This window comes from Nipponia nippon, unplaced genomic scaffold (assembly GCF_047370975.1).
Source record: "Nipponia nippon isolate SJK-2023a ecotype South Korea unplaced genomic scaffold, ASM4737097v1 scaffold_1, whole genome shotgun sequence".
In the NCBI taxonomy this organism is placed as follows: Eukaryota; Metazoa; Chordata; class Aves; order Pelecaniformes; family Threskiornithidae; genus Nipponia; species Nipponia nippon.
In genome coordinates, this window is record NW_028262290.1 from 48,305,066 (window position 1) to 48,331,836 (window position 26,771).

The window sequence follows — 26,771 nt, forward strand, 5'->3', positions numbered from 1 at the left end:
GCGGGGCAGCGCAGGGAGGGGACGGCCAGCGCCTCAGCCGCGGAGGTGGGCGGGCAGGGCCGGGCCGGGCCGGGCCAGGCGGGCGGGGTGTCCCAGCGCCGTGCCCGGGACAGGCATTACTCAAAAGGGGGGGGGGAGAAAAAAAAAAAAAGTAATTAAAGTCGCCGCTGCTGCGCGCGGTCCCACCCTCCCCATCGGCCGGCTCCGCTGGCAGACAGGAGGGGACAGAAGGAGACGGCCTGCCGCGGAGACACGCCGCCTCCTCCGCCACCGCGCACTCGCTCGCTCGTCGCGGCAGCACCGGCGGCGGCGGCTCCCCTCTTCCCGCGTACCCCCGCGCACCATGGCCCCCGCAGCCCCCCGCCTCGTCCTCGGCCTCCTGGTGAGTAAGGGGGGTGAGTGGGTGGGCGCGGGGGGGAGCGGAGCGGGCCGGCGGCGGTGCGCGGCCGCGCAGCCCGCTCACGCACCTGGACGTGCCGCGGAACTTTCCCTCCGCGCTGTTACTTGCTTCACCGCGGGTGCGCAGCGCAGAGGAGAAACTTTGGAGAGGTTGATCGGCGTCTCTTTATTCCCAATAAGCTTTCCCTTCGGCGGGGCGCTTGCGAGGGCGCGGGCGCAAGGAGCGGCCGGCAGTCCGCGCCCCGCGCAGGGGAGCGCGGTGGCTGCGCGGCCCGGGGGCGCATCTCGGGGTGCCGCAGCTGGCGGGAGGGGGCTTGGGCGAAGGGAGGAAACCGGTTAGTCGGTCGGTTAGCTTTCGGACTAGTGGTCGGGTGGCTTTTGGAGTGTGAAGTTATGCGGTGGACGCATGCGCTCGTCGTTAATGCTACTTCTGATTATTCATAGTAAAAGTTAAACGGCAGTTCATTTTATCTAAATATCCCCCCTCTGCCCCCCTCCCCCCCCCCCCCCCGCCCCGGTTGTCGCTTTTCCATGGGAAGGGTTGTGCGTGTAGAGCGTGTTAAGCTCCTCTGGAAGAGTTAGCTGTGCATTGAACAATTGCAGCGATTTCCTTTACCTTCAATTTACTGTATTTGTGTATAATTATCAGCCACAGAAAGGCCATGGTCGGGGAGAGCGGGGGAGTTATCTCTCTTTTTTTTTTTTTTTTTTTCCTTCTTTCTTTCCTTAGTGGATGAGTGAAAATAATTTGTCTTTTCTTTCTTACCTTCTTTCTTACCCTCTTTCTTCCCTATTATCGTTGCGTTCACAAAGAGGGCAGATGATCGTTTGAGCTTGGAAGAAAAATACTCGGTAGTGCCGAAGCGCTGAATTTATGATTTTCACATTCATTAGATATGTACATTTTAATAGAAGTGTTACTATTCCAGACATTATGTGTGTCTGCCTTTGCTAGGATATTCATAATAAAACCCAAAGAAACTCAAGCGAGTTTACTCATACACCTAATTAAAAAAAGTAAAAGGAATTACCCTGTCAAGTAGAAAAAAAACAACACCTAAACTCAAAAAACACTGAAGTGTCTTCTTTGTGTAAAGTGGAAGGACATCACAGCTTATTTTTACCCAGTGTTTCCTTGTATCTTGATATCCATGAATAACTGCCAGACTTACATTTTTTACCTCTTCAATAGTTATTTGTGCTGACATCAGATTAGCTTGGCATTACTATTTCAAAATTAGATGTCATTGATTCTTAAAATATCTTAGAACAATGTAGAAAGATGGTGTGATTTTAATAACTTAAAAATTAATACGTCAGGAGAGAGTGTTTTATTAAGTATCTGTTAATAAGGAAAGTGCCTACTAATACATAAGTAGGGGTGTTTAAATTGTTTTATACATACATATTTTTATATCTGTATATATATAACAAACAGTATGAAGAACCCTTATGATGCTGACACAGCATTTAAATTGCTTTAATGCAATGATTAAATTCCACATTTCAACTTTTTTTTTTAGCTAATCATAGTTTTTCTAAAAGTTTTTAATGTCTTAAAGATTTTAAAGTATTTTTATTTAAATATTTTCTTAAGAATCACAAGTCATTTTCAGAATTTCCATTAGCTATTTACTGTTTTATACCTTTAATCCTAAAGGTATGTGCAAAATAAAGATGACTTTCCTTTTCGCTATACTTTCATCCTGAAAGAATAAATGTACTTAGAAGGTTGGATACATTTATTTACATTTCTCTATTTCTTTGTTTAATTGTCTGTGTGATTTTTGGATTACAATTTTAAACATCTTGGTAAAAACTGGGCGAGAGAGAGAGAGGTACACGCACATATATATATAATCTGAGGTCAGGACTAAATTGTTCTGTGCTGAGGAAAATCATTGTACCCCCATAGGATGCTTTTCATAAAAAGGTCTTGTTATCTACTGCTCACTTGAATTTCGAGGAGGACCCCATTTTGTAACTGGTTGTATGGGAGTGGACTGCTGTGATACACAACGTTTTATTTATGTCATATCTAATTGCTGAAGCTAAATTTAATTAGTTTGTTGAGAATGCACTTTGAAGATGCAAAGTGATATGTTAAGTGCAAGTGTCGTCATGTGGTTTTAATGAGACACTTGTCCCTTTAATGTTAAGCATCACCGCAGTTCTACCGAACTGAGTTTTGACGGGTTGAACCTTATTACTTAGAGACCTTGGATCTGTATTGGCCAAGAATGCTGTTGGAGGGAGTGCACTGTGAAGCTCTATTTTGTCTTTCTACTACTAAACGATAGTGTAGGTGAAATCTTCTAGTCAAAGGGAACTCTCGCTGTAGATGTCAGTGCTGCCGTGGTTTTAGAAAAAAAACACAAGGCATGGACAGATCCAGGAGCAGCAGTCAGATCTTGTTTCCAGTTTGAAACTTTACATGCTATGCTGCATATTACTTGTCTGAAGAGTGCTTTCTGTATGTTTTCACTGGCTTGTCTTAAAAAACAAACAAACCAAAGGCAGCTTCAGTAACTGTAGTTATTATTCAAAATAGCATGTAATTATTTTTTTTCCTGATTTCTTAATTTGTTTTCTAGGTACTGAGTTTGTGCTGTGAAGCTTGCAAGAAAGTAATTTTTCATGTTCCTTCTGAACTAGAGGCTGACACGTTAGTTGGCAGAGGTGAGAAACTGCGAGATGCCTATTTTAACAATGCAACATTGCACCTTTGCTGGAGATGCTGTTAACAGTGAAGGAAACTTTTTAAATGGAATGAATGGATGACTGAACAGCCAGTTAAACAGCTGGATCAGCCTTTTTGTGAAGGATACGCCCTATGTTTGTTATGGATTTGAACGCTGGCTCCGTGCATCCATTTGACTTTGGCATAAACACCTATTGTCAGCTTTTAGTATTTATTTTAAAACGAGAGTGGCAGAGTTTAATGGTTTCAAAATTTGGAGTCCAGGGCTTAGTATTTAAATAAGTGGCTTAATATTACAAAGTGCACCCATAACCCACAGACTCATATGAAGACAACAGTCATTTGGATAATGGAAAAGAAAAAAAAAAAAGACGACAAAACCCACACAAGCAAAGCACCCAGAAGCTGCTGCTCTGCGTACCAGGGATGCGACTTCTCAGCAGTGCTGGGGCATTCAGGGCATGCAAGGAGAGGAGTTGCAAAGGTGTCCTGCATGCACATTTGTTTGGGAGAGTGCTCCTGTCTGCCTGGACAGTCTGTCCTGGTTTAGGGCAGTGTTCAGGTGACTGAGAGGAACAGGGGAGACCAGAAAACACCCCACTCCTTTTTTTTCAGGCTGGTCTTCGAAAGGCAGCTTTTCAAGGTGTGGCATAGGAGCTGCTACAGGGTTCTGTGCTGCCTGAGACTGATTTTGAGGGTTCAGAGGTGCCCTGTCTGAGTCCTAGGACAACAGAGGAGTATGCTCCCAATCTGCAGTCCTAATCCACATTACTACAGAAGGAACAAATAAAGTGGATTGGTAGTTCATCACAATACAAGTCCTCAGAAAATCTCGCTTTAAAAATGAAAGTTCATTGACCTTACTGTTAAATTTTAAAATGAAAGGTTGCTACAGCTTTTTAAGTATTTAGCATGTTCACAGAGACTTTAGCATTTCTGTGTAAATAAATGATTCCTACGAAAACAAAACTTCATGGTATTACAGTGCTATGAAAGAAATTGCATAACATTGAACTTAAACTCTTTTTTTCCTAAACGTTTAACAAAACCTCTATAGCTTGAATGACATTACTTAAACATTTATTGAGAAAGTGTAATATATTTTGCATACATACAAGGACCATACAATGACAATAAAATGAGTCAGGATTTTCCTGGTTGTTGTAAGATTTTTTTTTTTTTTATATTTCTGACTTAAGCAACGTATACAAGAGGCTGTAAAGCAAAAAGATCCCACAAAGCTATGGCTAACTGAATGTCATGTTGACTCACGTAACCATCAGAAACAAAATCTCCAGTCTTATTTCTGGAAATGCAGTGCTGTAATATGCAGCAGTATGAGACACCTTTAAGTGAGGCAATGGTATTCTCTTTAATACTAAATTTTCATTGTACAGATTGACAAGGGAAAGGGGTCACTGCTGCAGTGCTATAGAAAGTCTAGGAAATGTTTAATTGAGCAGTTAAAAGAAAGACTTAAGAAGAGGAAGGAAGAAATCATGTCATATTTTAAATTATGGTTCCCATCTGTTCTTGTATTCTTGAAAGAGAAATGAAATTTAGTTTATGGAAAAATATTATCTACATATATGGGGTGAAATTCTGAATCTACTCTACCCTGGGAATTTTGCAATCAGCTTTCATAGAGCAAGGTCCCATCCACTATGGTATCACTGAAGGAGTATTGAAAAGTTTTGATTTTGAGGACATGACAACTGACACGTCTTGTACTTTGCAAGGGTCATTTGTCTAGAATTTAGGTCTCTGGCCTTCATCTTTTTCAGGGTGCCAGATTGTTCTTGCTTAGTGCTGTGGTCCTACTGCAGTTCATTATGATTATCCTGATTTTGCTTTTTTTCCAGCTGTAGTGCTGAATTACTCACAGATGAACCAAGTTTATTGAAGTGTATTAAAGTTTATTTTAGCCACATGTGATAGCAAATGCAGTAAAAAATACCTGAGAAGTACACTCAACTTACCTGGTACTTCCTATAAACTGTGTGGGATTCTATCATGTACATAATAAAAAATTGGCAATCATTTGTTCTAGAGTTAGTCTTTATCTCTCCTGTCTGTCTGCCTCATAATTTAAAGGCCTTTGTCCTCCCAAGACTGTTAAATCACATAGTACCAGTCAGTGCTTTCCTCCTGAGGGCAAAACTCCCAAGATGTAATATCTCCCTTGGGCATTTGCGTTAATTAATCATCTTCACTGATTTTGTGGGGCATGGAGCACAAGGCAAATGTAATAGCTACTGATCCAATAATGAGCATGTCTACAATGTTTCTTGCATTTAAATATGTTAGTTCATCTCCAATGCTTCAATAATTTTACCAGTGCAACAGTGTCTTGTTGAAAGATATCCATGAAACACCCATGTCCTTTAGGAAACACTTATGAACACAAGAGTGGGAATTCATGTAAACTTGGTCAAATCTGAGTGCATAAATGGGTTCTAGAATCTATATTGGTGAGGCTTAAATACTGAATAACCAAATTTTTGAAGACTCGATGTGTCAGTAAATTTTATTTTTACTTAGGGGATGTTTTCTTGTTTTGTGAGGGATGTTACTGTTTTGCTGTTTCAGTTATTGTCTGAAAATCTTTTCTTACAGTTGATTTGAAAGAATGCCTTCAGTCTGCAGAGATTATCAGTTCCAGTGATGGAAACTTCAAAATTCTAGAGGATGGTTCTGTATACACAACATCTGCTGTTTCTTTGTCTGCTGAGAAAAAGACTTTTACCATATTACTTAAAGACATTCAAGAACATGTACAAAAGAAAATACATGTTAGCTTGGTGGAAGAAGAAAAAAAGGTGAGCTTCTAATTTCAAGATACCATACTTATTTGAAATACTGTTTTACAGAGTACAGCTTCATGCTGGATAACTGTAGTTGAATTTTGGAATTCAAATAATCAGGCAAAGCACTCTGGTGTAGAGTGTATTTTTATTTAGCAGTTGTTGATTACTGTGTAGTAAGCTAGTCAGCAGACTTCCTTTCTGAAATGGGAGATGCTAGCAAGGAGCTTCATCAGGAATGTTGAGAATCTTAAAAGCCACGTCTGAGGAATCAAAGCAGATTTTATTTGTGGAAAGTATTACAATGAATGAAAAAACTCTTGGAATACTATCACAGGTGTAATCAGAAACAGACCTTGGAAAAACAAATGGTCAGTGGGAAAACTGGAGCAGAGTGAAAGAAGATGGAAACACAGGATAGCAGTTAAGCAAAAGTATACACAGTTAAGAATATATGAGTATATGCTTACCTCTCTTTATCTCTAGACCCAGACACAGAAGACCAGGCATGCTAGAGATACAGTTCTCAAGCGAACCAAAAGAAGGTGGGGCCCTATTCCATCTGTTATGATAGAGAACTCACTGGGACCTTTTCCACTACAAATTCAGCAGGTATATTTTATACAGATCCTAATTTTATGACACAGGCTAGTTTTGTATGTGACTTTTATCATAAAAGAACAAAAGTGAGCTCTCTTGTATTCCCTGCTGATGCCATTCCTGCTGTTATTCCTCTGTCTTGTTCTGTCCTGTTCATTGTGTAACTTGTGATCTTGTAGGTGAAATAACTTGTGATCATAGTTGTTGGGATGAACTGGAAATGTGCAAAGGTTGTAAAAAGGAGAGAGGCATGCTATCAGAAGAGAGCTCTTTGGCCTGGAAATCACTGAAGTGTGTAATTAAAAAAACAACAAACCAACCCCCACAAAACATTGCCTACAAAAAGATTTTGTAGACACAGAGTGGGGGAAATCTTACGTGCTTGTCTACATCCTTTCTGGAGCTCGAGGTGTTTACTTGTAGCATTGAAGACAGAGTATGGCCTATATTATTAGGAAAAGTACTTACTGTAAGAAAACAGGTAGGCGTGAAAGAGAAATGCAAGAACTAAAGTTATCATAGATCCATCTAGCCTTCACTAGATTACAGAGTGGCTGGTAGCAGATGTGTAGAGACAAGTGTAATAACAGAGTCTGTGCAGAGCAATCATTCTACTGATCTTACCTTCCTAACTTCTGGTGTTCAGTAGGTAGGGAAGGTATTTGGGGAGGAGAGTGTTTATAAATAGATAACTGCTAATGTTACCTCCTTGGTGCTTGTAATGAGATGCAGAGAGGCTATCTGAATTGGCATATCTCTGGACTATAGGTGGTCTTTCCTCCCTCCCTTCCTCCCTTCCTTCCTCCTTTTTTTTTTTTTTTCTTCTCTAGTTGCAAACCGCATTCTCAATGAGTGCACTAAAACCAAAATCCCTTGAACAGGGACAGAAATAATAAGCTGTCTGTATCTGAATGTGCCTTGTATGTTCAGTATTCTAGAGAGATTAGATTTCAAAATAATTTTTTTCTATGCACACTGTCATTTCTTTAATTGTTCGATAGTCCTAAATATTTCTGAGTTTGAATTAACTACCCCTTCTCATGTACACAAATTCTAAAGGAAGGCAGTTACGTGGCAAGCTGTTCTCCTATTCTGTGAAGTTTAAGCTGCTAAAGAAGTAGATCAAGTTTTGGTTTTGTTTTTGTTTTTTTAAAGTTCCTGCTTGTGCTAAATATGATCATGAAAAGGGGGAAAATGTATTAGAATGATGCTGCTGTTTTTCCTTGGGCTTAAAAACATGTTCGTTATAGGTCCAGTCAGACACAGCTCAGAACTACACCATTTATTATTCTGCAAGTGGACCGGGAATTGATCAAGATCCAAAGGGTTTGTTTTACATAGAAAGAGAAACTGGAAATATCTTTGCTACTCGTGCAGTAGACCGTGAACAATATCCAAGCTTTCAGGTACAGGCCTAAATTGTGTAAATATAATTAAATCTTTTTTTTGTCATGCATATATTTGAAAGCTGGGTTACAGGGGAAATGGGGAGCAGACATAGCAGAAATAGCTGGTCATCTAGATCTTGAGAGTAGTTTTGCTTTTCACTGCTTAGACTCTAATTACAGCATAAATGTAGTGAGCTATTGGATTTGCATCACTTTTGGGAAGAGTTTGAAGTTATCCCAGAGTTTTTCAGGGAGGGTTGAAAAGGTCTGCATAAAAACAAAATCATGGGAAACTCTGGCTGTGTTTTTTTTGAGCCTCTCTTTCTCAAGCTGTTCAGTTTCGGTATTTTGTTAACAAGGTAGACTGCTCTCTCTACTGGCTAAGAAGTGTAAGAAGGCAGTTAGTAGAAACAAACAGCTTCTAAATAGTTAGGTAATTCGCAGTACCTATTACTGCATTTTATTAGGTCATGTTGTAATGGGCAAATAGTTTTGCTGTCGTTCTTGATTTTGTTCTAAACAGCAATGTTTACATCTAAATTTTTGGTAAGGCTGAGATTGCCTATAGGCACCTGGAAAAAATGTGTTTAAGAGACTTGGCAAAAGTGTTTGACGGAGTTGGGGGGGGGGGGAAGTGATTCAAATACTCACAGTGCGAGGAATGGAAAGGGGAAAGACTAGAAAGCATTTAAAGGTTTTGTGTTGCTGTTATCATAAGATACCAGTCATTTCCCCTTCCATGTGGCTGAAGAGCGTGGTCTTGAGAAGAGTATGCTTGGCATGCTGTATTTCATTTTATTGACTCCTCCATTGAACCAGAAGTGTAATAATTCTTCATGTTGCTTAAGCATGAAGCGATTTACTGACTTTGTCTTACAGATCATTTGCTTTGCAACCACTCCAGATGGTTATTCACCAGAGGTACCACTTGTGCATACAATCAGGATAGAGGATGACAACGATAATGCTCCATATTTTACACAGGACCTTTTTGAGTTTTCTGTCCTTGAAAATTCCAAACCTGGTAAGAATTGTTTTAAATCAATGAACACAGTTACCACTACTCAGCTCAGTTACGTACCAGTATGACTAGGTGTAATCCTGCCTTTTAATAAATTTCCGTGGGATTTCCTAAAGAGTATTTCTTTACAGCAAAGGCTGAATTTGCAAAGAGCAGCTAAAGATTTCTTAATGATTAGAAGTTCCAAAATGCCATCTCAATCACAGTGAAAAGTATTGCATAAAAAAGAAGTTTTTAAAAGCTGAGATGATTCAGTGTTCCTAAAATGGTGTAAGAACTTCAGAACATTATTCTTTTAATTTTATCCAAAATCACCTGTTTCCATAAAATGTTTTGATTGACAGAACAGCAGTTTTTAACAGATTAGTTTCCTAAACAACTAAATCAGTGGTGTTCTAAGGTGTAAAATGTCTTTGATTAAGCTTGCAGTGTTTGTCCGAGCTGATAAATTAAGGTAGGACTTTTCCTGGGGCGGGGACGAGGGGGAGAAAGTCTTGCTTCTGCCCATACCTGTAAAAGGCAGGGATTTTCCCATTACCGACTTCATGTATCTGTGTAACAGAGGACAAAAGCAGGGAGAAAGGTGGACCCCAGAGAATAAGGAATGCAAAAGCTGTGGTTTGCCATTCCTCTCTCATCTCCTAGGCTAGGGGTACAGAGTGGGGAAAGTCTAACTTGCTTCACAAAAAGGAAGCAAAGTGTCTTCCCCTTCACCCCAAAACACCAGTTGCATTTCATTCTCTGAGCTGTTCTGCTTCTTACTGGGTGAGTTACTGATTTAGAGTGAAGTTCCAAAACCACTTGGGCTATAGGAATGAAGTACAGCAGCGCTCCCTGAGAGGCAGTGCTGCAGTTTGAACCATGTCAGAAAGCACCGAACCTCCCCCTCGTCCCCCCTGGCAACTCCTCTTCAGCTGTGTTTGGGATGCTCAATTAGAAGTCACTGTCAAAACCACTAACTGAAATCTAAACTTTTAGTGTTTCTTTTGATTATACTTTGTGACAGCTGCAATAATTACAATTTTGTCTAAGAAGGAGAAAAAGTAGCCAGAGGATTAAAATACGTAATTTTACACTGTTACTGTATTTTCACTACTGTTTACTGTGTTTTCAATATTATTTTCATTTAGAGCTAAATGACCAAATAGCTATTTTCATGTATCTAAAATAGAAATACCTGTTCAAATAATTTTTGATTATTTACAGATTTTTCTGGAACTAAAAATTGTTTTACTGTGTTCACAGGTGTACTTGTTGGAAAAATGATTGCAGAGGACAGAGATGAGCCTTTCACTCTGCATACTAAATTGAAATACCGCATTGTGTCACAAGATCCACCAGGACCCCCAGTATTTTCTTTACATGGTGACACAGGTGTCATTACTGTATCGTCACCGCAGCTGGATAGAGAGGTGATCTTTCCTGAAGCATCTTTAGCTGTCATCTAGGGCACACAGATACCTTCTTAACTCTGAATTGCTGGCACAGGAATGGCCAGATAAATAATTTCTGTTACCCTTTTTTTGTTTCCCTGTGTAAGGAGCTTCCAAAGCTTTCCAGAGACCTGTAATTGGTCCAAAGAGTTTATGCATAGATCTACCATATTCTAGCTAATCTTTGCAGGGGATGTTCTGCTGCTCTCTTATTTGACCTATGGATTGAAAATCCTATGGATTTTTATTCTCTCTCTGTTCTTGAGTCCCATGAGCCACTGTTTACTCCTAATCAAGCTCCACTTGAGGTGCTTCTTGTTTCTTTACAGGGAAGATGAACCACTGTTTCTGGAAGTAGTCAGTCATCCTCTACTCAACAGAAATATCTCCAATACCTGAAACCTAAACAGTAGTAGAACATTTCCTAAATTTAAAGTGCAAACCATTTATTCTTATCAGCTAGCTTTCAAGTAAATAAGACACAGGAGGTTTTAGTTTTTATTGTATTTGGTTTGGGTTTTTTTTGATAAAATGTCATGTGAGAGAGATTGTTTATGCTAGAAAAACTGACAGGCATGCATATTTCAAAATAATAATTCTAGCATAAGACACTGCTATGGGCACATCTTTTTTGAGGATAACAGAGTCATATTCTGGCATACTTATATTGCTTCATGGCTGAAAATCTACCTTATCAGTGTGTTGCAAAATTGTGCGCTTGCAGGTACGCTGCTCAGCTTCTTTAGCAAGAGAAAAATGCAGTGACTGTGAGCATCACTGTGCCTACTAAGGAAACAATTGCAGTAACTACCGAGGGAAGGAAAGCTTGAAAAATGAGTCTGCCACCTGTCTTTTTAAAGAAACTTATGAAGTTGAACAGGAGATTTCTTTCCTCCACTTGAGAAACCTGATGCTACTTCCAGGCATTCAGAACTGGACTTACTGTCTTGATTTACGAATGCCCTGGGTTTGTACCCAGTCCCGTGTACCGCGCCCCTGGTCCCCCTTCCCTGGGTTGTTCAGGTATTAATAAGGCTAAAAAGAGCATTCTGCTGTTGTGACTCAAGGCAGGGATTTAAGTGGGCTGCTTATCAGTGATCCCCTTGGAACTGATAAGGGCACTGACTCCTTCCCAGATTGTGCCAAATGGCAGGCATTGCCTTGTTATGTATAGCCCAAACAAAGGCTAATTGCAGCACCATTTCTGGTCATCCTCACTGAAATGAGACATGCACTGAAACACTTTACCGGCTGGAAACCTAAAGGAATACTCTGCTGCTCCAAAGGGGAGACATAGGTAGCAGATGAAAATGCATCATTTGCATCTTCCAAAACTTCAGGAATTGGAAAATAAAGCTGACGTTGTGAGAAGCTTTATTTGATATGGGATATAGCGTACACATTACTAACAGATGCTGAACTCAGTGCTGCTTAGCCACTGAAAAATATTTTACTTGTTTTCCTCTTGGAACTATAGGGAAAAAGCCCCAAAGCTAATTGCCTCATTTTATAGGGGAGCACTGAATTTAGAGCAGAGTTGGGGAATGGGAGTAAAGTACTCTAGTTCTACTCTCAAGCTCTACTCAAGTTCTACTCTTGTGTATAACTATGTGATTAAAAAAATGAGAAGCAAACTTCTTTATGTTTTTATTCATCTTTTCAGATGGTACCCAGTTACACTTTGTTAACTGAAGTGAGAGATATGGCAGGTCAGCCTTTTGGTTTGTGCAGTACAGGAACAGTTATCATTCACATCAGAGATACAAATGACAACGCACCATCCTTTAAACAGATGCAAGTGAGTATTCATAAATGAAATGTCTGTAAAAAGGTAAAAAAAAAAAAACCTATCCCCTTTCTAATTTCCTGATGGGCAGTCCCTCAAATATGAAGCTTAATGCCCTAAGACAGTTAATGCCAATATAGACATTTGATAATGCCCTGTTGGTTGTTGTGCTGTTTGATAATTAGACCTATTGGTATATTAGTTGTTTTGAGTCATTTGCCTTATGTCCTTGGGAGAAAGCTGACATGACTCATTCATTCACTTCTGCTGCAATGGATAGTCTTAGAAATCCCTTAATTTAACCATTTTGAGGGAGGGGACAGATTCACTCCTAAGCATTGTCATGACCTCATTACTATTTGACCAGCTTTTGGCCACTTCTGTGTTGCAAATGAAAATGTTCGTGTCAGTGAAGTAGGTGCAAGGATTTTCACTGAGATTTTCTATGCTTTTCCGACTTTTTCTTCTACAAAAGTATTATTTACTCGGTCACCAATAGCTATAAGTCAGCCTTAAGTCTTTGCTTATTGCAGCCATCTCAATTATTCAGGACAGAGAGTATGTCTCAATAGCCATGTATACTGCTCAAATACCACAGGAGATTTTGTAATACGAAATTTATGAAAAATAATTCATTATCCATGAGGAATACATGTACCTTATCCTTTCCACTCACTACTGTAGAACATCATCGGTAATATTAATTCAGAATCACTCTTATCTGTGCTTCTTGAGCTTGTACAGAATAACACAGCTCATAAAAAGATAAAAAAATAAGAAAAATAGGTAAAATCCTTTCATCCTTTGCCATCCAAGTAGAGATGTATTTCACCCTTCTTGGCTTTTCTTCAAATTCTTGTGGTTTGTTTATATCTATTTTTTTAATTTACTCCAATGCTTCTAATGCTCAGCTTGATCACAGGGGAACTGTGCTAATTTACCTGTCCTGGAAGGAAAATTCTAGACTTAATTATGTCAGTGATAGTTTGAGTGTATGAAGGAGTTGTGATTTCAACTGAGTGGGGGAAATATGCTAATGCATGAAAACAAAATAAATCATTACAGTGGCTTGGTAAATTGACCCCTTGCATTTAAGTAGTCTTATTTAAATATAGTGTTCTTCAGTCCTGCATCATGGAACAGTATTCTTTGATTTAAATTGATCTTTTTTTTTTTTTTTTTTTTTTTTTTTTTGGATGCTCCAAGTATGAAACGCGAGTGGAGGAAAACAGAGTGAATGTAGAAATACTGAGAATTTCTGTTATTGACCTTGATGAACCTGGTTCACCTGGCTCAGGAGCAGTGTATGAAATTATAAAAGGAAATGATGATCGGTCCTTTGAAATTACAACAGACAAAAACACAAATGAAGGAATACTGTGTGTTGTTAAGGTAAGTAAAAATGGAACTGCTAGAGGAAAATTTTTGTGTCTTCAGGTGTTGCTTTTAAAACCAATAATCTAGAACTCATTTTTATTCAAAGAATATCTGTAACTATCAGGCAAATCATGTTTTCTTTCCGATCTGAACTCTCTTCTAGAGCAGATTGCATAATGCACTGCAAATGAGGCTCATGTGTGGTACCTAACCTACAAAACTCATCTTTCAGACTACTCCTCCATTTTGTGCGCACAGAATTCAAGGAATTCCCTTTGGTTTGTCATTCCAGAAGAGCTTGGTGCTTTTGCCTGGTTCCACAGTTGGAGTTGTTTAGATGTAACTGAGGAATGCTTCATGGCTAGGTTTTTAACAGAAATGGGAGTGTGGCAAAGGAGGGGAGGGATGAGCACCTCCTCCAATTTTGTTCTCTCTGGGTGTTGATTAAACTTCCTAACTCAGCATAAAACTCCCCAGGTTTTATTTTGCAGGATAGTGACTTCAGGTTTGCTTTTCTGGGGTGCGAGGGAGTCCATATACACATAAGACTATGTGTTAGTTTTGTTACTTGTTATACCCAGTACTTTACAGATGTGAGGTAGAAGGACCATTGTACCTGTACTCCAGCATGTCCCTTTGCCTCTTAATGCCTCTTTTTCATTATCTGTTAAAACTGCAATAACAGGTAACTTCTAAGGAGCAGAGAAGATTAATATTAAAATTTGAAGACGTAAATCGTATGCGTAGAGATGCCAGTTAAATTTGGTTTTTTATTTATTATGTTTTTTTTGTTGCTGGTAATCATTAGAGCCGTTTCTAAAGCTATGTCCCTGGTATACTAACCCAGTTGAAAATTCTTATGTTTAGGGTAATGCTGTAGTAGACTAGAGAGTATTATGATTTCAGGATATAAGTAGCTCTATTAAAGGCGTATGATGACCTTGGAGAAGGCGTCTGAAGAATAAATGGTAGATACTTACTGATCAGCCCCACAAATTCAGGTGTATTTGCAATGGGTGAAGTCTTACTAGGAAGTAAATGTAGGTGCTAGCGAGAAGCGTGATTGATTTGTCCTGGAAAGGAGATATACATAACCTAAAAAAATGGCCAACTAGATATGGGAGGAGAAATTCCACCACCACATTTAATTCTTATCTCAGTTCTACTAGTAATTGACTATCAGAGTATTAATGTAAAATTTTACAGTGGTGCTGCTTTCCTTATTGGGGGTAATTCCTCAGGTTCTTTTCTTTGACTAACTTAGAACTTAACTTTGTTTTTTTTTTTTTTTTTTTTTTAAATCGTGTCCCTTTACTGTGTCTCCAGCTGGATGTTCCACAAGGATAGCTGACTTCTTTTGTAAATAAATGTGGTACAGTTTTATCTATTTAATAATTGGGCAGTGAAAGCAATAATAAGTTTTGTATTGGTTCGAAGGAAAAAAAAAAAAACAACCACCCCACCTTTGTTACAGGGACTGGACTATGAAAGCGCCAAGCAAAGGATCCTTGTGATTGCAGTCAACAACGAGGCACCCTACATGCTAGCACCACATTCACAACAACTTTCCCAGAGCACCAGCTCTGTTACAGTGCATATCCTGGATGTGGATGAGGGGCCAGTGTTTAAACCATGTCACTTACGCATAGATGTTAAAGAATGCGAGGACATTGGGACGATTATTGGGAGATACCTAGCAGAAGATCCAGAAACTGGAAATAGTGAAGGCATATGGTATGAAACAATGATATCTAGTAGTTTATTTGGAGTGCAGCATGGGTGGGATACGGGAAGGGGGAAATAGTTGTTGACGCTGTATATATGTGTGTGTGTGTGCGCACACACATGAATGTATATGAATACATGTATCTATATATGTATGTGTATGTACGTACATATACATGTGTATGTATATTTGAGATCTTTAACTAAACAGACAAATGATTCTTGACAGCTACCGGATACCACCTGGCCAGTGTAATTGGATCAACATAGATGAAAAATCAGGTGAAGTCAGAACCATTAAAGTTTTGGACCGAGATGTAGGAGAAATGAGACGAGGTCAATGCAATATCACAGTCCTCGCAATAGACAGAAGTGAGTCCTAAATATTGTCAGTATTCTTTGTGGTCTATAACAGATGTTTGTGTGCAAATTTAGTGTGGGGACAGCTATACTGGTTCAGACCAGAGGCCCACCTAGTCCATTGTCTTGTCTGTGGGATAGCGCTATCAAATGCTTTGGGAATATTATACATCATTTAAGAAATTGGGGCAAATTCTCAATGTTTTCAGAAGTTATCTTCTCCCATTTAAAATCCTTTGTTAAGTTTAGCTTGAGAGATTTTCCTGTGGATTGTATTCCTTTTGTTTCCTGACTGTTTTTTTAAATGATAGCACCTGGCAGCCATGAAGTCGACCACAGAGAATGTAGAGAGAGAGAGAACTTTTTGGAAAAAAAAAGTTGTTGACCTTGCAACTCCTACTATTTCCTCCTCTGTGTGACTTCTTGGTGTCTTGCTTTTGGAAACCCTTAATTTAAAAAGACCTCTAAGAATAACCGTATTCATTGCTGTATGTTACTGTGCTCTTACTCTTATTCTCAGTCATCTAGGTTCTGTAACAGTGTTCATACTGTGTTGCTCAGGTGATGAGCTCTTACAAATTACTCTGATTGTAAAGCAAGGGTTGTACACTCATATTCTCACTCTAAAACAGGTTTTGGTTCTGATTTAATGTGAGTGATCATCTATTCTTTCTGATTTATTTGGGTATATGCATTTATTGTAGTAAAAGACATAGTTTTGCCTCAACACCATCTAGCCAAGAAGATTAAATACACCTTTTGCTTCCCAAATGCTAAAAGTAGCAAATGGATTATCAAAGAGAAATGTTAGGCTTATACGTCACGCTTTTAATTCTAAAATATGTATCTTACATTAAAAAGGAAAAATGGACTGCGTTTCTAAATCCAGTGGCAGGATTTAGTTTGAGCCCTTATGTGCTTGAACGTCAGTGGGAGTAAAGAGCAGACCTTTGAAAGCTGCTTTACAGCTAAAAATTCTAACTCTGTCCAAAGCTTGCATATTAAAATTAAATGTAAATAATATGAATTTAGATTGTTTAGAACTTCTGTTGCATATAAAGTAAGCATGATATATGCATCTGCAATCAGGTATTTCTAGAGAAAGTTTTAAAAAGTAGACTTGATGTAATTTCACTGGAATGCATATACAAGCATTGACCATTCCTGTATTGGAAAAAATGTAATTAGAAGGGAGAGCTCATTCACTTCTTGCATGTAGACTTCGGTGACATAGTGTGTGTCACTGCCGAATCCTGCTACCGCACGGTGACTTAAAACGAAGAAGACAGAAGTCTGCTGTTTCTGAAAGTGTTCATGTTCCCAGGGCAAGTGAGAGTAAGGAAGGTGTAATTTATTTTCTCCTTCCAGAAGTAAAAAAGCTGGAGAGTTTCACTTTCTGCTTTAGGCTCTCAGTTTGGCTTTGCATCCTTTACGCCTGATTTATGGGTTCTTTCTCCTCTCATCCTTCTGTTAGAACAGTATCTGCCCCCACACGACACACACGCTCAACAAAATATATTGCACGTGCAGAATATGGAGCTTTGGGAGCTGTTGATCCATTCTACATCTAGCCAAGCAAAGACAAGCAGCCAAGAGAGCTGTGAGAAGTCCCTCTCTCTTTTTGGCTAAATCAGCAGCTGCTTTCCACCTTACTTCTAAACTTGGATGTTACAGTTGATGATATTTTATTGTGAAAGTTTGGACTAGAAATAAATATGTAAATGTTAGAAGTAAGTTCTAAAAGTAGTTATTTTTATCTCGTAGATGGCAAAACAGGCACTGGAACAATTCAGGTTGTCATCCAGCCTGGGAACAAGAATTACCCACGAATCACTAAAACTGACTATATAATGTGCAGAGACAGAAAACCGATCTGCCTTACTGCAGAGGATGGTGATGAGTCTCCTTACAGCTCACCCTTCGTATATCGCATAACTGACCGTAGCTTGGCTTCCTTGTGGAAGATAACTCAACACAACGGTATGTTAAGACTTCCTCCTCCTCACTTAGCTGCAGGTTGCCAGAGGAGGCTTTGCTACCTCTCCCTTGAGTGGACTGTAAGAATAGATTGGATGAATGTATGTTTGGAATTGGTGTAGTCAGTGGGGCTAACAAGATAGCCCTGATGATCTCTAGCGGTTCCTCAGTTTTGTTTGCTGTACAGGAGAACAAGAGTATGATGGCAACAAGAGCAGCACATAGGTTTGCTACTATGTTGTCATGAATTAGCCTGAAACGGGTCTGATTCTGAAGTGTTTGGGCAAATATTCACTAATGAAAGGCAAAAGACCGCAAAGTCTGAGAGCAAAGGCATGTAAAAGTTTAAAGGTTTATATTAGGCAAATTGAAAAAAACCACTTTAGATGCTACATGTAGTTTCATATACCTCATCAAGCAACCATTATGTACATCAGTGTCTACTTGTACATATTTTTTACAAATGATTTCTTTTGCCCTTTAAAACCCATGGTCACTAATCATTGCCACTAATCAGGGCAGCAGACTAAATGAGTTTTCCCTCCCACTGGATATAGCTGTTCCCGCTGAATATAGCAATAAAGCTAAAGAGTAGAAAAGGTGTAAATTAAGTTTACGATTAATTATTCCAATCACACTACCAGAAGTCCTTTTAATAAATGTCAGTTCAGTTGACGGTTTTTACTAGTAAGCCCAAATAGCGTCATTTACTATAATGAACTGAATCAGCTTCAGAGTTTCAAATCATATGTTGTCAGAAGGCTGTATAAGGTTTGCTTTTTCAGTTCTAACATTTAAAAGGTACTGAAAGTATAAATCCTTCCAAGATGTAGTTTTGTATCAGCACATTTAAGCTAGCTTTAAGCTAGCTTTAAACTAGCTAATGTGGATCTAGTAGCAGTATAGCTGTAACAGAAGGGAAGATTGTGATTACGGTCACATATGTGACAACAGAGTTTCAGGTATTGTTAACACTAGATCTGGTTTTGTCTTTTTTTACAGATAATTCTGTGTACCTTTCACCGAAGGGTGATATTCCATTTGGAATATACAATATTCCTGTAAGTGTGATTGATAACGGAGGAAAGGCAGGAGAGAACCACATAACAGTTAACTTCTGTGACTGTGTTACTCCAACCGAATGTGGTAGCTCGGCCCGTGTTGGTCCTGCTGGAAATGTTACTCTTGGTGTATGGGCCATCCTTGCAATGATCTTAGGATCACTATTATTGCTGTGTAAGTACACTTGTTTTTTTAACCTGAAGTGCAAAATACTTAATTTGAAAATTAGCTGAGAGAACCTGATTCAAACTTGATTAAAACATTTCTTTTTTTATTTAGGCAGTTGTATAGCCCTCATCACTGACTTAATGTACTTGCTCTATTTGTATCGGTATCACAGGCTTCTTGTTCTCATCTTGTCCTGTAGTTACTGTGTGTGGATTTCTGTTCATTCTTTTAAGTACATTTTATGTAAGATGTTCTCTGTGTTCATGTTAGCAAGGCCAAAAAAACTGCATTCAGCACTTGAACCGAAAGAAGGTAGGATTTATAGTGCTTATCGGATCTTGTCTTGAGGTGAGTATAGCGTAGTTTGTTTGTGAGTTTAGTGCTGGTCTTGGGATGCACATTCCTGTTGGTAGAAATGCTGAAATCAATTTCCTAGAACTTTTCATGACGTTTCTTGTGTCATGGATTAATACATGGAGTATCTGAGACATTGGATTTCACAAAGAATTTTACAAGAGCCAGCGTAGTGTTGAAGGACAGGTTGGATACTTCTACAACAGACCAAACTGTTGAATACATGTTGTGTTACTGGAGTTGCCCAAAGACTAACAAACAGATTGATATTGCTGTTAACCAGCGAGGTGGTGACAGTGACACGTAATAGCAAAGCCAGGTAACTTTTTTTACCAGAATCAGACATAGTCTGACTAATAACATCTTTAAAAATAACCAGAGGACATGCTACAGTAACAAACACTTCAGAGTTTGGGCTTTTTTTCTTTCTTTTCCATTTTTTCTGGTAATGATCAATCTGTCTTGCCCCTGTTCAGTCTCAGCTAGCTGTTCTTACTCAGGTAGATAGAACACTGGGACCTGCACATGTTTTGAAGATTAGATAAAGCCATGTTTTATCTAAACAGGGCAGGTACCCAAATTCATGATATAGCCTAGAGGTGGAGCTTTCAGATGTGGGGATGCTCAGTAGGGGGACTGTGTGAAACATCAGCTAGCTTTTTGTCACTACCCCTTGACTGCATTCCTCCCAGATAGACCTATTATTTTATGGTGGCTAGGTTTTACCCTGTGTATCCTCTACTCAGTGCTGTCATGGATGTCTTCTTCCCATCTGTCAGCGTCAGGAGGCGACTCGCTGGAACCACTGACGCAGATCTTGCTGACAGCTGATAGCTGCAGAAGCTAAATGAACTTGAAAGTGGCTCTTGGCCAATTTCCACAGAAGTTTATATGTTCAGAGATCAGATTGCTCATGGGCAGTTAGGCAGAACTGCTCTATTTCTCATGGGCTTCTTGATTTTTAAGCTATCAACTTGAGAAGGAAAGGGTGGTTCTCAAATGAAATATTTAATCCTTTGTTTAGGAGAGGTATTAGTTGCTCATGATGCTTTTATACAAAGTAATTTCTGGCTGGGTCTCCATGACAACACTTATTATTATTATTATTATTATTATTATTATTATTATTATTATTATTAATTATAGGAGGAATAAGCCAAATACAAGGAATTAAATAAGATTGTTCTGTAACATAATGCTTGAAGCCCTCCAGGGTTTTGGTGACCTTTTCTGTGAAGCAGAATTTTCTGGTATTGGGACCTTTAGCTTGCATATTAGTTCCTTATGACATAATTTGACATCTGCATATTCATACATGAAAAATGTCTTATCTACAACTTGTTGTAGGCATAAGACATGGTTTTTCACCTGGATTTGGTCTTAATTTTTTATTACTGTGAAATTTTGCAGTCACAGTGTTTTCATAAGGGATGCTTGCATTTCTTTCTGGGAAACCAAGGTGCATTTTAGAAGAATGAAATAGTTCAACAGTGTAGTGAAAACTCCATGTACTGTTGGAAAAAATGTATATGTGTACAGTTTTGAGTATGGGCATTTTTAGAAAGAAATAATTTTTTTAAACCATAATTGATGTTTAGGTATTTAAAAAGACTAATACGACAAAATTCATTATCAAACAGAAGTAGATACCATTATGAGGTAAAGTTCATAGTATCTTCCTCACTTATTTTCTTTCAATAGTAATCCTGATCACAATTTGTGGCTGCTGTGGCTCTGGGGTAATGCACAGGCATGTGACTGATGATTGTGCCAATCACAACTTAATCATTTCAAATACAGAAGCTCCAGGAGAAGAAGTGATGGTAAGTTGTCTATTTACTTCAATGTAGAAACACGTAATTAATATATCCATAGCATTTCAGTTTGAGAACAGGATCACCTGCAGGTAAGTGATTTATTAAAGGAAATAAGCAATAAACGCAGGGATCATTAGATGTGCTTTGATATTTAACAAGAATTTGAAAATTCTTACTTTAGACAGAGTTGGTAGTACCATACATATTTAAACATATCCTGTGGTTGTTAGCCCAGCTGCTTATAATTCTTCCAGACTTTAACTGTTTGGTTGGGACTTACAGACGAACATTTTAATCACTTCATTCATTTTCAACAATGAGATTAGATGGAAATTTACTATTTTGCCTGTGTTCAATGTGTGTTTATGGCAAAACATTATTGCTTTTCCTTGGAGAAGGATTTTTAAATTTAATGGATAGTCATTGTAGATCGCAGGTGCAATTTCTTCCCCTCCACTGAAAAATGACCCGAAATATAGTTGATTTTTGAGCCAGTGGAAAAAATATAATTGAACAGTCCATGCTCATGAAATATGTTCTTGCTTTTGGCATCTAAACTTTTAAAAGATTCAGTCTACCATGAACTTAGTCCAGCCCAGGACTGTGTTCATACACAAGGACTTAGCTCTTCAGACTCTTCCCCTTCTCCTCTGTCCCTCACCCCCTTTCTTTGCCCTCCTCAAGAAAAGGAGATTACTTTAAAAACCATTGAGTTTACTTCACCTTAAAAACCAAGAAATCCTAATGTGACAAGTGTCAAATTTCTCGTTGCCTGTAAAGCATAATGTAGTGCTGTTATAAACTGATAATGTAGTTTTTAATTTGTGATCCTATACTATTTTTTCGATATTTCACTCAGTATACAGATTTAACGTGTGAAGAAACGGAATGAAACTTATGCATATGACTGTATATCTGGCTTAATGGATTACAGGTTGTTGACTTTGCAAACCAAATGTTTACATGATCATTTCAGAAACTAGCATATGGATTATAGTACAGCTTTCATTGGGATAAAGATTCAGTTTTTGGATCTCATATCATATTTAAATGCAGATTCCCGCCCCCGCCTTGTTGTAGTATCCTTTCCAAAAAACACTTATTGATCCTTATACCCTAAGTGCCAAGGGCAGCTTTTTGTTCAAAATGTCACAGTGTAAAGTTGGACACTTTTCAGTTTTCAGTATTGATACTTGCTGATTGCTGTTTCATCTTTTGAATTAAAAAAAAAAAAAAAAAGTAAGTAAGGGTATCCCCACTCCTGCGTCTCTTTTAGGATCACAATATAATTCCTCTACAAAATACAAGTGATCAAGGAGGATATGGAATAAAAACAGGAGATCAACAAACATTTGAAATGGTAAAAGGAAGAGGGCAGACCTTGGAATCAGTCAAGGGAGGCGGACATCAGACTCTGGGATCTGTCAAAGAAGGAGGAGGACAGGCCATGATGGATACATGTAGATACTCCTACTCAGAATGGCATAATTTCACACATCCTCGTTTAGGTGAAGTAAGTATTCTGAAACTGGTTTGTTTTTTTTTTGAGTGTAAGTTATGATCAATATATGCATACTTTCCAAGGAAGGCATGTATTTGTGCTAGAAAGGTGGCTTTCTGTTTTTGATTTTGTTTCGTTTGTCCTCTCCTTTGCTTCCCTGCCTCCCCTTTGGAATATTGCCTTTTCAAAAACTCATCCTTTACATATTTTAGACATAAGTGTAAATGGCTTTCTTTTCTTGGCTTAAACTACAGGCACTGTATGCTATTTTTCATTTAGAATATTTACTCATTTAGCATAATTACTTTACTCAAGCTTTTGTGAGTTTTTCTGACAATGTCTGTTTGCTTTAATTCTAACTGCTTGCTTTGTACTAATGTAAAACTGATACTTACCTTAGCAATGGTGCAGGAATGAATGTGCAGCAGTAGAAATGTAGTTACTCCATGCTTTGGAGATCAAAAACTCTCACTACTTGCCTAACTAGTTATGTGTAAATCAGTCTTTTAATTTTGAGTGGATTTTAGTTGTTTGACAGGTTATTTAAACAGGTTCTTCTTCTTTTATTGTTACATACATGATTAGTAGAAATGATTTCTTTATTAAATACTTATTTTTTGTAGTCTTAATGATATAGACCAATCATGTGCATTTTTTGTATGTAGGAATCCATTAGAGGACACACTCTGATTAAAAATTAATCAATGAAAGGTAAATCAAAAGAAATTATTTTTATGCAATATGTTTAGGATAACAATTTAAGAAAATAATAAGGTGTGTTCTCTTCCTATGCAGAAGGTGCACCTATGCAGACAGGATGAAGAACAGAAGCATTCTGAAGATTATCTCCTTTCATATAACTATGAAGGAAAAGGATCCTTGGCTGGCTCTGTAGGCTGCTGCAGTGATCAGCATGAAGAAGAGGCACTTGACTTCTTAGATCAGCTGGAACCCAAGTTTAGGACATTAGCAGAAACATGTGTAAAAAGATAAATGTGCCTTTCACTGTGCTGAAAAAAACTGTAAATAAGTGGCTGTCGTACTTTTGTGATATTAGGTATTTTGGAATTGAGGGGGGGAGAGGTTTATCAAAATTAATGTAGACTGGTAAGAGTGTAAGTAACTCTTACTTCAAATATGCAACAATTTTTTTTTATCTCTGCTAGACACATTCCATCAAAAATAAGGGATTAAAATACTTTTTCTTTAGATTATGTTAATATAGTAATGCTAGTTTCTACTTAGATTACATTTCCTATTCTTTGTGGTTACTTCAAATGCAAAGCTTGGTGTTGTCCTTTTAATTAATTATTCAGCTTCAAAATTTTATTGTATTTGGCTTTGGAGACGGAAAGCTTTTTAACTCACTGTTTCTTTGTTTTCTTTTAATTCTGTAGAAATAAAAAAACATTACTGGTGGATATCGAATACCTTGTTAATTTTTAACTTATACAAACTGAGATACAAAACACTTTTTCATTTTTCACATAAAAAATACTGATGAATACATTAGAAAACTTTATATTTTTGATTGAAAATTAAATATATATATATATATTGTATATATGTAAAATAATATTCAAAAATATATTTTTCTCCTAATGGGTTACCACCCATCAAACTTGCTATCCTAAGGGATTTATGGCATCACCACATAGGGTATCAGCATTGTATGCGAGTATATATTTTTCTTTTAAGGAAATAAAAGATTAAAAAAAAAATCAGGAAATAGGGTTAACTATCATACTTCAAAGGAATGCAAGACAAATCTCATGACATAAGTTTGTACCTCAGTTTCTTGTGAGTTTTAACATAGTATCATTGCAGAAATGATAAACATTGCCAAGAGTTTTTGTCCAGCGTAGCTACCACTACCTTTTTTATTTGCCTTGTTATGGACTTCATTAAACTGTTTCTTTCTGTAAGTAGAACTTGACAGAAGATACAGATCAAATGGATTGAGCATACACTGCATTAATAATGTGTTTTAAAAATGGCTTTATTTGAGATGCAAAATTACACTGGGATAAACTGTCTGTTTTGAGTGTTATTACGTGGTGGTTGTAGAGGTAAGCATTTACACAGATCTCTGGCAGAAATCATCTGAATCCCATTTGTTATTTTACTGGATTAAGCATACATATACACTTTATACAGTGTATATATACACTGTATGTGTGTGTGTATGTGTGTATATATATATATATATATATATATACATACACAACAGTCTGAAATACCTTTGGCAGGTGACAGTAGTGAGACCTGAATGCTGCCATAAGCTATTTCTGCAATTCAGCCTCTGCTTCCCAGGTTTTATATGCTTTTAATATTTGCACTCCTGGTTAAGTAACGTCCTCTGCACTCTGGGAATTCTCTTGTGTCTTAAAAGAATGTCTTCCTGCCTATGAGAAAAAGAAACTTGTGCAATTACTTATTTCTGTTGCTATAATTCTGCTTTTAGGACTTGCTCTGTAAACATATGCCTTAGGGGAGATATTTTTAAAAATTTACCGTAGCTAATGATCTGTAAAAGGAATTATTAGTAACAAGAGAGTCATGCTGCTCTAAATTTCAGTGCACAACTGCTGCTGACTTCCAGTGGTTGCAGTTCATTCCACACAGATTATGGTCAGTGAAAACCCATAACAGTATAAAAACGTACTGAAGTTATAAAATAGTACTTTTAAAACCTTCTGTTTTACACTGTAAATGGGCTTCAGAATATTTCTGATAAAAACTAGCTCTGGTTAATAACTTCATAGACCAGTGTTAAATGTATTTTAGTCTGTCATTTGAAAGTGGTGATGAATTCATCCTGAACTAGATACACTGCCAGTGCTAAGAGCAACAGTCACCAGCAGCAAAATACTAGATGAGAACCAAGGTGTTAGGAACTTACTTTATTTAAAAAATGCATGCTAACACTAATCTTCTGAACACTGCTCTTCTTTGTCACTAACATAAATGAGTTCTGGTGTACCTGGATAGGCAGATCTGTGGCTGATGTAAGGCAGGATAGCTCTGCTGATGCCAGTGGAGCTATGCCAACTTTATGCCAGGTGAAGATCTGTCCCACAGTGATTTCCTTGCTTCTTTGTGTCTTCCATCTTTATCTTTAGTTATTGGATATACACTTTTTAAGACTGTTAATGTCTTCTCCCTCCACCCCCTTTTAATGCTTGTTTGGGGTTGTTTGTTTTTTTTTTTTTAAATTATATAAAAATTCTATAGTTCAGAAGGACCTAGGATAAATAACAGAATGCACTCTTTTGAAAATTACTTGGGGGGTGGCATAGAGAAACCTCTGGAAATATGGTTGCTTTCCTCATGAAATATAACAGTAGTACTGCTCTCAAAGAATAGACCAAATTTGGATGAGCTTTAATTGAATTAGCGTTCGCTATTTTAAGTAGATGGTTGCCAACTTTCCACTCTGGAGCTAAAATAATAACTTATTGAAATCAAAATAATGTTTTCTAGTCTAATTTACCTTAAAAATGTTTTAATTTTTTTCTTTTACATTTCAACAAACATAGATAATTAGTTACTTGCATTTTTTGTCCGTTTTTAAACAAAGCACAGACTTGGAATCACTACTTGTTTGTCTCTTTTAAAAATTAAAGTTCTGAACTGAACCAGCTATTTCTGTAAAACCAAGAGTAAAAAGGTAATTGAGATGCTTTAAAAAATGAACTGTAAAACATTATTTTCATTGTATCTTCTAATCATGTAGATGAAAACGTTATACAAAGCATTAAGGTTTACAGATACTAAGTACCAAATAACATTTGTGTAAAGCTTACAAATGAAATATTTCAAAATGTATAATTCACTCATTGTTACTGTCTTGAATCACCTTAAAAATTGTGAAATTTGCTCTCTTCAACTAGGTAATTTGCAAACTATCTAGTTGTGTCAACATTATCTTAACATCATGCTTTAGGTATATTTTGTACAACAGTGAGTAATAAATTTTTTGAAAAATAAAAGGAACTACAAAAACTTTATTTCTTGTACATGAAGTAGTTTATGAAGATAAGCATGCCTATTTCTGAAGGGGATTGGGTTTTTAAATTTTAATTGAAGTGTTTTTGTGATGTTATACTGCTGTAACGCTAGTAGTACTTGTCCTTGCAGCATGAACAGTGGTGAGTTCTAGCTGAAGTTTTACAGCACAAGCTGGCCAGTTGTCTGTGGGGCTTCCTTAGTGCTTCTAAAACGATCACAGAACACTTGATGAATTCAAGAGCTTAAAAGTACAAAGCATTACTCTGTCATCTCCCTGATAAATTGTA

At 37.7% G+C, this 26,771-nt stretch overlaps 1 protein-coding gene across 2 annotated transcripts; it reads left to right on the plus strand.

Annotated features, from left to right (window-relative positions):
- Positions 1–36: 36 nt before the first annotated feature.
- On the plus strand, positions 37–26,483 carry LOC104018163 (desmocollin-2). 2 transcript variants are annotated; one of them, XM_087735966.1, is made up of 16 exons: positions 37–382; positions 2,994–3,078; positions 5,717–5,919; positions 6,391–6,516; positions 7,755–7,910; positions 8,772–8,916; positions 10,159–10,325; positions 12,010–12,144; positions 13,339–13,524; positions 14,984–15,243; positions 15,464–15,606; positions 17,359–17,574; positions 18,574–18,807; positions 20,857–20,978; positions 22,249–22,485; positions 23,269–26,483. In XM_087735966.1, exons 1-16 carry the CDS (start codon positions 344–346, stop codon positions 23,464–23,466), a joined length of 2,652 nt encoding a protein of 883 aa, XP_087592092.1. In that variant the 5' UTR covers positions 37–343; the 3' UTR covers positions 23,467–26,483. The 2 variants fall into 2 exon arrangements, with proteins under 2 accessions (XP_087592092.1, XP_087592099.1); XM_087735973.1 differs by lacking the exon at positions 23,269–26,483 and adding an exon at positions 23,139–23,184.
- The last annotated feature ends 288 nt before the right edge of the window (positions 26,484–26,771 follow it).